At 34.9% G+C, this 13,047-nt stretch overlaps 1 protein-coding gene across 1 annotated transcript in view; it reads right to left on the bottom strand.

The window, feature by feature from the left end:
- The window catches only part of SACS (sacsin molecular chaperone), a 32,119-nt gene that overhangs the window by 12,721 nt on the left and 6,351 nt on the right, over positions 1–13,047 (bottom strand). Inside the window, exons 4-7 of the mRNA XM_041487135.1 lie at positions 10,780–10,891; positions 9,502–9,648; positions 6,787–8,269; positions 3,759–3,850 (exon numbers count right to left, since the gene is read on the bottom strand). Of these exons, the coding sequence (XP_041343069.1) occupies positions 3,759–3,850; positions 6,787–8,269; positions 9,502–9,648; positions 10,780–10,795 (1,738 nt within the window). The 5' untranslated portion in view covers positions 10,796–10,891. The remainder of the gene's footprint in view (positions 1–3,758; positions 3,851–6,786; positions 8,270–9,501; positions 9,649–10,779; positions 10,892–13,047) is intronic.

Below are 13,047 nucleotides of genomic sequence, written 5' to 3'. Positions count from 1 at the left end.
GAGCAGAAAAACTTAGTAAATGGCTTCAAGGGGCAAATAAAAAGGAGAACAAGGAAAAAAAAGTCTGATCTGTGTCCTGTATTTTTCTGGGGAAAAAAAAAAAAAAGTTTGTTAACCAGGACTGCAGATACCAGTTTCCTTTGCTTTCAGGAGTTAATTAAAAGCAAATACATTCCATATTAGTATGAAAGTATAAACAAATTGAAAATTATCAGTATGTTATTACATGTGTTAGTTTAACACAAAAGTTCTCAGGCATACATAGCAACTAGAGATTTAGAACTGAACTACAAACTTTTTTTTCTTTTAGTTGATTCTTTACCCAACTTATTTGCTTAGTGTTAAATAAAAATCTAATTCTTTATTTCTCTATTATTGCAAATGTTCAAACAAATTTGAAAGATTATTTATTAGATATAGCAAAGTGGTTCAGGTGCAGCTACTCTTACAACTAAAACTGACAATAAACAGACTCAGGCAGGAAGTGCTGAAACTAAGTCAATACGTTTTTACTATTACTATTGAAGTTCTCACTAAAAGCAATATGTCTTTACACTCATGTCTTAATTATCATTAGGCAAGTTTATACTTAAAAACTACAGAACTACTGGGAGTAAAACAGCACAGAATAAAAAAATACCACTACCACCTAACACATCAGAAATAATGACAGAAGTGAAAGGAAGACATCCATTCGAATTTCAGATCTTTCATCACACATCTAGATAATATTGCCATTTTCTTGAAGGCAAGAGTCCAAATAAAGATTAAGAGCATTTACAGACATCCTTCAGAAAAAATCTTTTTTCTTTCACTTCATAGGTATAGACTCTGATAGCTCTATTGTACAGAAAAACAGGTAAACACATCAGCCTTGTAAAAGTGAGGAAAACTTGCAGAAGGGGCCCACAGAAGATAAAAATCTACTCAAAAGCTAAACTTAAATCCCATTTTTGTAATTTGAGAACAGAAGATAAAAATACTGGTTTTAAAACTATACAGGTAATCTTAAAGTACTGGCAAACTTCCTGCATGTAAAATTATTAAATATACATAAATAAACCAATGAAAATATTGATAGTTTCCATGAAACATAATTACAAGGTTTTCTTCACCAACGCATTTTCCCCTCTGCTGTATTTAGAAATCTTTTCATAATTATGTTAGGTTGCTATCTCTTAGCAGCACTATTTGGCAAGCTTTTTTACAAGAAAGCTGGGACAATGAAAAAAGCTAATCACCAAATTCACACAAATATCAAGCTTCAGTCCAAACCACTACATCTTCAATTAATAACCATACCTGAAAATCCCCAGAGAAGCTGTTGGGCTAGAATATAATCAAATCCATTTTTAGAAAACATCCTGTGAACTACATATTAATACACTAAGTAAAGAAACAGTCACTAACTAGACAAATACAGTTCACATTTTAGGAAAGTAAAAGTCAGATCTGTTTGCCTTTGAACACAATAAAAACAATTGTATCCCATCTCAAAGAAATAAGAAGTTTCTATTTCTGCAACTGTATTAGAAATCTCTCTGATGTAATTTCTACAGCTATATAAATAAAATTCTTGACAGATTAAGATTTCTAAACCTGTCAAAACCCCCTCTAATACTTATTATTTATAATAACATACAACTTTTATGGTAGTGCAGTCGTACAATTATGCAGAATCATTGAGTGAAGAATAATTTAGGAGGAGGTAGAATGAAAAGTAGGACACCTGAATCTTCTAAAGGATTATCTAATAGCATTTAATAATTTTTAGAATATTTAGAAGAATACTCGCCATATTTATTTACAAAAATATGTTCTGCTAATGAATGAGAGGCATACTACCAAGAACAAGTCCCTAGAAAAAATATCATCCAAAGAATCTGCCAGAATAAAAAAGAGACAAAAGCAAGACTCAAATGTGACCTAAAATCTCCCAGTACCTAAAAGGAGTAGAAATACTTCATTGCAGTTCTGAGACCAAGACTGCAAGGGAAGCAATGTCCTAGAACTCAGCAAGGGACTGGTTTAATAACATACAGGGGTTTTTCTGTTTCTGTCACCTCTGTGTTTTCTGTTTAAGATGTATTCAGGCATATACTGTATTTTGTTTTGGTTGTTTCGCTCTGTTTTTTAATTTAAGCCTGCTTTTAGATTGTTTTGTGACATTCATTCAGAGGAAATTGTCTATGGAAAGTACCTCTCGAAAATCAGCTCAAGGTGTCATCACACAGAACAGGCATTTTTCAACACTAACACTGCTGTCTTACATAAAATCTTCACCCATCTAACCTCACTGTGGTTGTCTTGATACCTATATATATATATCTATTCCTTAAAAGGTACTATTAAACAGTAGCTGCTTTTGGTTCTATACTAGATCATGAATATTCCCTGTCTGGATACACAATTTAAAGTAGTCATTACTTTCAACACTTTGCATCCTGTTTAAAAATAGTACAGAGGGAAATTAACAGGAGAGAAAAAAAATTAAGCATATTCTACTGCATTAACAGACACAGCATCCATCATCTAATATGCTAATATGAAAGTTCTGCTTTTTAAAAGAAAGGTTTTCTTTGTAATAATTTCAAACTTGATGTCCTTCATATTCAATTGAAGTCACAGATTCTATATATTCAATACATTTTATATTAAATATTTACATGTTTTACTGTATGCAAAAAGTTACTCAATTATTTTAATTTTTTCATAGGTGCTTTGCTATAGTTTAAAAATTTGTCATCTTGCCTCAGGATTACTTTTTCTTTTGGTTTTGATAATGAAGGAATGATCAAAACATGGAGAAAGGAGAAGCTTTAGAACTTAACAAAAAGAATAATAAAGAGGAAAGATTTAAAGGATTGAAGGGGAAAAAAGGTCAAAACATAGAAGAAACAGAGACTAAATGACTGAAGACCGTAATAAAGGATATAAAGAAAAGCAAATCAAGACTGTGAATAACAATATTTTACATCTAGTTCTAATATCCTCAGTCTAAGAAAGAATTCTGATGAATCAAGTAATAAAAAAAAGCCAATAATCTTTTTCTGAAAAGTACATTTCTAAACACAAGAACCACTTACTTTTAAATAATATATGGTGAACTAACAAGTGACTTGATTTGTGAATTGTGCTTACATGAAAATATTTCTGAGATTTAGGCTTCAAATTTATCAATCAAATCGTAAATACAAGAGAGGAAAGGTAAGTGCAGACAAACTCTGAGAAGAATAGATACCAGCAAAAAAATTAATTGTGAAGACAGTTAAACATAGAGGTATCTTATTTATAGATAAAAGAAACTCCTTCACCATGCCCTTTGATCACAACTGGGAGTATTTCAGTAGGTCCACACTGATATAACCATAAACCATAAATTAAGAATAAGGAAACATATGATGAAATTATTTGATCTACAGTATGCTTGACACTAGATACTTAAACTGATTTAACCTGGTTTAAAATAAATGTACTGAAGTGTTCACCTGCAATTGTGAGTTAAAAGATGATCCACAGTACTAAAACCATAACACAGTCATTGCATATGCAAATACTATACATACAAAACAGAATTAAGACTGTCTTAGGTGGAAGAATACTATTTGAATAAAATTCTTCATCCTTGAATACATTTTACTAAATTTTATCACAAATTTTCATCCTTCTTCCTTTGCCTTTTTGTTCATTTGCCTTTTGTTCAGCTAGCCTGTTTGAACCATTAGAAGTTCTGTAAGAAAATACAAAAGACACATTACCTCGGCTTTTGGCAGCTTCTTTCAGAGCATCAAGGACCTCAGGCTTCAGGTCATCAGAGAGTAACCTTCCCTCCAGGCCAGGAAAGAGTGATCTAGCACACCATGAAGAAAGAGAAAAAGAATTTAAAAAAAGGCCCCCACACTTAAGCAAAGCCTCATTTATTTGTGTTACTGTATAGACATCACTAGCATGGTAATCATCATGGCAGAACAGAGAAGCATGCAAAGCAATCATGTGCATATGTAGACTAGGGCTTTCAGTGGGTATTTTCTGACAAATAAAAAAGTTATACATTTAGAAGCTGAGAGTAGTAAGAAAGTAATTTTTCCAACTACTTTTCAAAGCAGGTCTAAGGAAGTTTTCTTTGACAGAAAAACTGGGATTAAAAAACTACTTTCACCTATTTGTACTCCAACCAAAAAGAGTTAAAATAGCACCTACCATTCTATGTCTCTTAGAATTCTGCTTGAAAAGTTTACATAAAATACAACACATAATTCTAGAATGTCATACAGACCTGTGGATTTGAAAAGATCTACAGATTTCAGAAGATCTGCAGTCAATACTTAAAATTACTGTGCCAAGAGTCAGTCTCATCCTCCCCTTCTATTACTTTGGCAGTTAAAACTAAATCAGTTTTCAGGGCTTTGGTTTTTGTGAAATCAAAAATAAATATCCAGTTTAATTCTGATTGCAGGTGTGTTCATTAGACATAAACCAACATAGAATCTTATTCTTCCACAATTAGTAGAAAGAAAATTTCTAAGAGCTGATTTTACCTTCTTAGCAGGCTCCAAATTTGAATAAGAACCAATCTCCTAAACTGAAAGGTTTTTGAAACATCTAACATACATAATTTATCATACTTAAAACATTAGAATTAAAGATACTTGATGTAGGCAAGAATAGAAGCAAAGAAAGCATTACTATTTGAAATTCCTGTTTCATCACAGCTAGCAAGGAGATTTATGCCTGTTATAATATGCTTTTGTATCAGTTTTACAAGACTAATCAAACCAGGTCCATTACCAGTGGAACATTAACTGAATAAGAAATACTGGTGTCCTTAAGTTTCAAAAAAAGTATCTTATGACTAGTCTGAAGCAGGGCTCTAATTTGTTATTCTTATCATGGGAATGTTTTCTGTATTAGTATACTGGCTGAACTTCTGGAAGGATTAACAAAATGAACGAACAACAAAAGATAAATAATCTCACAGTAGATGTTAAAAAACTTTTTTTGTTTTATAAAAAGACACTAGAATCATAGGCCCCCAAGTAGCTTTAATCCCCTGATAAATAACCTGAATTGTTCAGAACAAGAACAGATTATGGGGTTTTGATTATGGGATTAAATTTATGGAGCTCCTGGAGTGGGTCCAGCATAGAGCTACAAAGATGATCAAGGCATTGGAGTATCTCTCTTATGAGGAAGGGCTGAGAGAGAGAGCTGGGCCTCATCAGCCTCGAGAGGAGACAGCTGAGAGGGGACCTCATCCATGTTTCTATGTATCTGAAGGGAGGGTGTCACAAGGGTGGAGCAGGCTCTTTTTTGTGGTGCTAAGGATTCAGGCAATAGGACAAGAGGCAATGGGAAGAAACTGATGCACAAAAAGTTTCAGCTGAATATGAGGAAGAACTTCTGCACTGTGAAATGATCTAATACTGAAATGAGTACTGATTGCCCAGAGAGGCTGTGGAGCCTCCCTCACCAGAGATACTCAAGAATCATCTGGACACAGCCCTGTGCCATGTGCTCCAGGATGGCCCTGCTGGAGTTGGGAGGTTGGACCAGATGACCCCCTGTGGTCCCTTCCAACCTGACCCATTCCATGATTCTGTTTAGAATACAGCAAAAAAAGAACAACAGCAGGTTTGAAGATATGCAAATTGTTTTCAAGAAACATGGGAAGAAAAGTTACTTGAATCCAACTGCTTTTCTTTAAGATTGGCTGTCTATATGTATAGTCAAAACACAATTTACATAAGGACCTCACTTGAAGCACTTTTTACCTTAATAATACCTATATGGGCACACTCCAACCCACCTCTACTTCCCTTTTAAACAGTCCACAGAGCAGTAAAAGCAACAAAACCTATGCCAAGCGTCACATTCTCTCAAGCTGAGGGTCTGGAAATTAGTGGAACTCTGAGGCAAAGGAGAAGGAGGGCTCATTGTAATCATGCATAGGGGTAGCACTTTGTAAGAGGAAAAATCTGGTGTGTCTGAGTGACTTCAAGCCTTATGTCTTCAGACATTTTGTGCAGAATGCTCCAGATTTAACAAGTGTTTAATATATGCATAATCCAATACAATAATAAAAAGCAGTAGTCATGCTTTCTCCCCAGTGACCCCAAGCTCATTCATTCCAGCTAGCCTGCCCTTTGCTATCCCCTCCCCAGTGTCAGTGCAAGCTCTGTAGGCTGATGAAATGAGAACCAAAGTGGAGCACTGATGCAACTGGGAAATAAACAAGGAAAAAAAAAAATTGGAGAGGGACTGGAGAGAACAAAGGGAGAGCAGATGCAAAAGACAGCTCATCGAATTATCTGCTTATTTCCTGAAACCAGTTTTTAGTACTACCTCACTGAAATTAAGTGTTGTGATAAAAAAAAAAGCCAGATGTAATCTCAAGGCTTAAGTTTAATAAAAGCCCTTTGCATTACCTAATTTAGTAACTTCCTAGTATGCATGTTGCTAATCTCCTCGTATTTGTAATTCCAAGAAGAAAATGAACTGGAAATGTATCCTGAGGTATTCTCTTAAAGGGTAATCACACAATTCTTTTATAAAGGTTTAATGGCAAATGGGTGTCAAACTTTTCAAATGAGGCATATGCACACAAACATATACATATATACAGAAAATTGAGTTCTATCTATGCCTTATTTCATCACAATACAGGCTGCTGCACACCTTGTTTGTTGACAAGCAAGGGAGTCTGAAGCTCTGTTTTAACACAGAAATTTTAAAAAAGAAAAAACCTAACAAAAACCCTCCCCACAGTATTACAAATATTAAGCATACCTGGGATATTCTTCTGAGGTTATGTAAACTACATCCTGTTCTGACACAGAAGAGGAAAAAGGAATAAAATTCCCATTCTGTAAAGGCAAAAGCTCCAATCCAATCAGTTCACTGTAGACTCCATCAGAAAGCACAAATTCTAAAAGATGAAGCTTTTCTTCAGCAGGTCCACTGTGCCCAGATTTCCTTAGGACTTGCCGCACTACAGCAGGAGTCACTTTTTTCACAGCTTTAGCAGCAGAAATAGTAAGATGCACTGCACTTGCAATATTTGCTGGTACCTTAGCAATCTGCTTCCCTGAATTCTGGAGGTAGTTGAGAACAGACTGCGTGTACTCCAAACTCTCATCCATTTCAGAAAAGTACACCTGTTCCACCTTTATCCACTGATTACTCACTGAGTAAATAACTGTATGCTGGAGCAGGTCTTTAAAGAGAGGTACTACTATTGGTTTCCAGGGTACCCTGATTTTATTCTCATCAGGCCATAACCTATAAATTCTTTCAGGCGACAATGGAAAATCTGAATTCTTCTCAGTCTCCATTCGTTTGATAGCTTCCAAAATAAGGGTGGTATATGCCTTAGGCACTATATTTACCACAAGAAGGTCATTCCACAAAGCTGCTGGATCTCTCCACTGATCCAGCTCTCGCCATTTGATACTCCTCCTGTTGTCTGTGAGACCAAAGAAACCACTAACATGAACTGGAAGTCCAGTTTTGCTTTCTTCGCCAGGAGGCAAAGGCAGAAAACAAAATGCTCTTCCTGAAAAGTCTGCTACAGCTCCATTTTCCTCCTCGTTAGTTGCTAGGGACATGGCTATTCCAATAGTAGGAACAAATTTCAAGTCATCAGCTAAAGAATCCAGTTCAGTGCACATTCCTCGACCACCCACACAATTGCACACTAACCAAGATGTTTTCTGTGCATCCTTAATGCTCTCATCTTCTACAACTATATTTACATGGTACGTCACACATGTTATGCTATTGCTTGGAACTCCCTTACAATACTGACTTATTGCAGTTCCCAGGATTTTTATAGAATTGGGTCTTTCGTGTTTCAAGGCCTTGTTCTCACTGGCAGTTACTCTAAAAACCAGCCTCTCCGTTCCATCAGCTTCCCGTATGTGCAATGAAACATCCTGAACACTCTTCAGGAAAAGCAATACTGTGTCTGCATCTGCTCTGAAGGATTCAAACAGCTCCAAGACCTTCTGTTTGTCGTAAACATTGCTGCTCAGTTGGGAAGGCTGCAGACGAAGTGGGAAACGAAAAAATGTACCAGGAAAGTTTCCATTCTTAAAGGTTTCCTTAGTGCTGCCAAATACACCAATGAAAGGTGCAAATTGGTCCGTAAGTTCGTTTATTTCCTTGCTATCTTCTTTTAGATTCCAACACTGGCCCGACTCATGAGGTCCAAAGAGGGTTTGATGGGGATCAAGCATTCCAATCTGGTCACCACTGAAGATGCTAGGGACATCTGTATCCATAAAAACCAACAATTACTAATAATCCTAAAACAAGTACTTTAAAAATACAGTGTTAAGGAACAAATTTTAAAAGGCAAGAAGAAAATATTCTAAAACTGTGATGAACTTAGTATGATCCCTAGGGAAATGGCTGAGTCACCATCCGGAGGTACTGAAAAGACACGCAGACATGACCCTTAGGGACATGGGCTAGTGGACTTGGCACCATTAGGCTTATGGTTGGACTCAATGTTCTTGAAGGTCTTTCCCAACCTACACAATTCTATGATTCTGGTAACATAATTCAGTGCTTACTAACAGGGAAGAAACAAGCACACACCTATTCTGCAACTAAATATATAAATACTCATTCAACCACTTGAATTCTAGCCAACAGTGAGCAACAGAAGTACAATTTCTTTCAACTACATACTTTTATGTTTCCAGTATTTTCAAGGAAAAAAAACAACAAATAAATTTACTACATGTGTTTTCTACTAGATTCATACTTTGTAGATCTTGAAGGCTGGCAGACTGTAATTCTATACATTTAAAAGCACAAATTCACAGCATTATCAAACCACAGAATGTATAAATTTTATTCATGCTCAGCTAGGTAAAATATTGTTTAAAAATTCACGTGTCTTACAAATTCAATTCATAAGGTAAACATTTTTATTTCAGCAAAAATTTGCCTCTTATCCTGCACTTTTATAACTGTGGAGACTGTAAGCATTATTTATGCTTCTTCTGAACCACAATAAAATATTCTGGGAGAATAATAGATTTCAAGGCTGAATATTAAGAGCTTGCAAAACAGTACGTACTATCTCTTTCAAGTGTAAATGTGAATATACCTCTACTACATAATATCTTTTCTAGCAATAAATAAAAATCACTACTATACAAAGAACCTGCAGAAGACTTTCAGCCTAGTGAGTAGAACTTTCACACTTCTACTTGGATACTTACTGTATATTATGAGCCTCTATAAAATGAGCAGCAGTGTATAATTGAAATACCAGTGTAAAGGAATGTTAATTTCAATATGAAGGACTAAGTACATAATGATGTTAATAGAAAAATCTCCAAAAACCTTCAAAATCAAACAGACACCTTATAGGATTAGAGAAAAACAGGAATGCTTCATAAGAAAATCTAGCCATGAATTTATGAATATCTAAAGTAATTTAACTATTTAAAACTTCAACTTTTTTTTTTTTTAAATAACTACTAAGATTACCTGTTATATGATAAACTGAATTAAAGCCAATTCCAAATCTTCCAACTTTCAGGGGATCATCCTTCTTCCTGCTTCTTGCTATTTCCTGTATACCATGCCAGTCCTCAGGGGTGAAAATTGCATCATTGTATGCATAAAATGCTGGCCCTATAACACACAGGCAAGAGTTTAAAAGACGACAGAAGAAGAAAACTATGTAATGTTTAAAATTTCTAGGAAATGAACTCACAGACCTGAGAATGCATTTCTTTGAAGTATATGCATGTGCAAATTTAATGGGGAAGCTATGACTCTAAGCTGACAGCAAATTATGCCTGGTAATGAAAAAAAAAAACAAATGCAAAAACAAAAGCAAGGAGATGAATTTACCTCTGTAAATGGTACTTAGATTTATTTTCTGATGTGTTGTTATTTAATTCTTGCAACCTCATTTTAAAAGAATGATTCTGAAAAACTGAAGAAAAAGTAGAAAACAACAAAACTTCTGAAAGAATTGTCATGGGGCACAAGGCTTAAACTCAATCTCTTCAGACTATCAAAAAGATGTTTGAAAAATGTACTAGTCACAGTCTGAAGACACCGCCACAGGAAGGGAATATAAGGCAAGATAAAACAATAGCCTGTGTCTAGAAAGTAAGACAGACAAATTCATATTAGAAGACATAATAAGGCTGATTAACAACTGAAAAAAAGCTGGAATAAAGAAGTAGTGGATCATTCATCAATGAACTTCAAATCACAACTGAATGCCTTTTGGGATGACTATGCAAACTAATTTTTAAAGTAATATTAATAATAATAATTATTATTAAATACATAATTTACTTTTATGTCACAAAGCCATAGTAAATTATGTAAAAACCTGTAAAGTTTCAAGAAGCTGGATTTGCAGTATACAGACAACATGAAGCAAAGTTGAGTGTACAGTCAAGGGAAAAATGGGATGAGGAAGAAAACTGAACTGACTGGAGAATGCTGAAATGTAAAGGGCACAGATCATTTTTACTTTAAAAGCTGGTGTGCTGGCTTGGCCTTCATGGTAGCTGGGGGCTGTGTTTTGGATTTGTGCTGGAGACAATGACGATAACACAGTGCTGTTTTAGTTATCACTGGGCAGGGCTTATGCAGAGCCAAGGCCTTTTCTGCTTCTCAAATGGCCCAAACAGCGAGTGGGCTGGGGCTGCTAAGGAGCTCAGAGGGAACATAGCCAGGACAGCTAATCCCAAACAACATGCATATTGAAAAATAATGGCCAAATTTAATAAAACTTATACTTACCTTGATATTGTGCCATGTCCTTTGACCATAACGTTTCTGTTCCATACTGAGTTTCATCATATAGAAACCTAACCTCCGTGGCACCAGCATCTTCCGCATTCTGTATCAGTTCCTGAGGCAGACAAAATAAATCAAAACAAAGTATAATGCAGTAATACATATTCTAGCAATGGCTTTTGAACTTAAACAGTAGAAAATAACAAGCAAATTTCTCAAGTATAACTGTTTTAGTACGTTTCAACTAAAATGGTTTTATCCAGTTTACCTGCATGAGAATTGGTATCCTTATTAACAAATATTCAGACAAATACTATAAATATGATTTTAATTTGGAGCTCAAATACCGTACAAAAGCAGACACAAAGTTGAGAAATAAGCTACTAAACTGTTACTACTATATTATCCTAAGAATCAGAGCTGTAAAAGTCTCAAAACAAAGCAAATGTGAGAAGAGGAAAAAAGAATTTTAAATTTATCAAAGTGTATTAGTTAAGTCTTTACAAACAGTTGTTCAATAACAGTGAGGCAACCATTCACAAAAGAGCAATCTTCTTTACATCAACTGAATTAGGTTCAAGTTAACACTTCACAGTATGAACCAACCATTCCTGGGCCACGGTGCTCACGCTTCTAACACCCCTGCAGCAAAGGACTGCAAAACATTTCTGACCAGTAGCTCCCTGAGTCATGAACCAACAGAGCAGCAACCCTCTTGAATGAAACCCACAGACTAGAAAGAGGCTTATATTAAGGTTGTCATTTGTTAAATAGCAGTATCAATGGTGAGAGCTACAAAAAACTCAAATATCAATAAACTAGTTCTGCAAACATGACCATTAATACAATACGCCTACCCGGTCCTGTTTTCATCAACAGTAGACACGTAAGCGTGATTATAAATACCTACAGGATTACAGCCTGACACAATGGTCTATTTACACTGAATCATCACAGTTTATCAGGACTCCAGACACATAAACACGCATGTATGATTATGTGGGAGTGTACAAGCTTGGCATAAGCAAGTATTTCAGCTGAATTGGAAAGCAATGTAGATACATCGCATGCAATGTATTCACATACTTTAATTTCATTCAGTTATACATAAAAGACTTGATAGCAAGATGAACTTGTACTTAAAAAATGCATCAACTAGCAGCAAGTATTTCAGATGAGGTTGCATTCAAGCATACTGTGGAGACTAAAATAAACTCACTGTTATCTAATATCTGGTTCCAAAATTATAACCCTTTTATTTTGCAGTTTTTGACAGTATGTTAAGTCTATAATGCATATTATATTGTCACTTCTACATAGTTTTGAAGTGTTATGAGATAGCAAGAAATATATCTACATTTAAGCATAAATACCAAATGTTTAAAGAATATTTACAAAATATTTATATGCAGTTCTTCTTCTAAAAGAGCAATCGTAACAGTCCGCATGAAGACACAGTAAGATAGCCCAAAGTTTTCAGAAACATTAAATGCTAATATGGCAATCACCATACAGTCAGACTTGCATTCATGCTGTGGCACATGGAGTAACTGCTACATTCAGCTGTAACAGTATTGTATCTGAAGAATCAAAACACTGAAGTAAATTTTAAGGTATCAGCAAAATTCCTGGTAGTAATCTCTCTTCAACCATCTGTTAACCCTAAATCGTTAACTAAGAAATAGCATCATTTCTACTTTTAAATTTACTTACCTGATTTTAAGGACTTTTCCTTTTTCCTTCATGTTGGAATGAAATTTTGGGTTAAAAATGTTGAGGAGATTTGAACCCTTCTTAATTCAAATGCATTTTACAGATGCAACTAGTACTGAGAAATAATAAAAATGTAAGCACCACTCCTACATACAGACACTGCTCAGAACATACCCAGGAGGAAATTTGCCAAAACAGTTGAAAATATGCTTATCTCGGGCATTCCCATTAAGCATAATCAGCTTCTAGTTCCATGATGCAAACAAGACAACAGACAAAAGGAACTGTCATCATCTGTCAACATTTGTATTTGGGTGTTTTGGATGTATGCATGTATAGACAGATAAGATATATCTGTATCAAATCCCATTCATTAGAACCTAGTATTCTCATACACTAAGAAATTAAGTTCCTACCACCCATGTGATGAAGCATGCTGGTTGAGAATTTTAACATCCAACTGATCACCCCAGATGCTCTTTAAAAAAAAAAAATCAAACTGCCATCTTCAAACTAAAAAAAAAAAAAAAAAAAAAAAAAAAAAAAAAAAAAAAAAAA

Source organism: Pyrgilauda ruficollis, unplaced genomic scaffold (genome assembly GCF_017590135.1).
Source record: "Pyrgilauda ruficollis isolate IOZ18807 unplaced genomic scaffold, ASM1759013v1 scaffold8, whole genome shotgun sequence".
NCBI lineage: Eukaryota > Metazoa > Chordata > Aves > Passeriformes > Passeridae > Pyrgilauda > Pyrgilauda ruficollis.
Note: the sequence above shows the minus strand (reverse complement) of the source record. Positions and strands in the feature narration are given on the sequence as shown.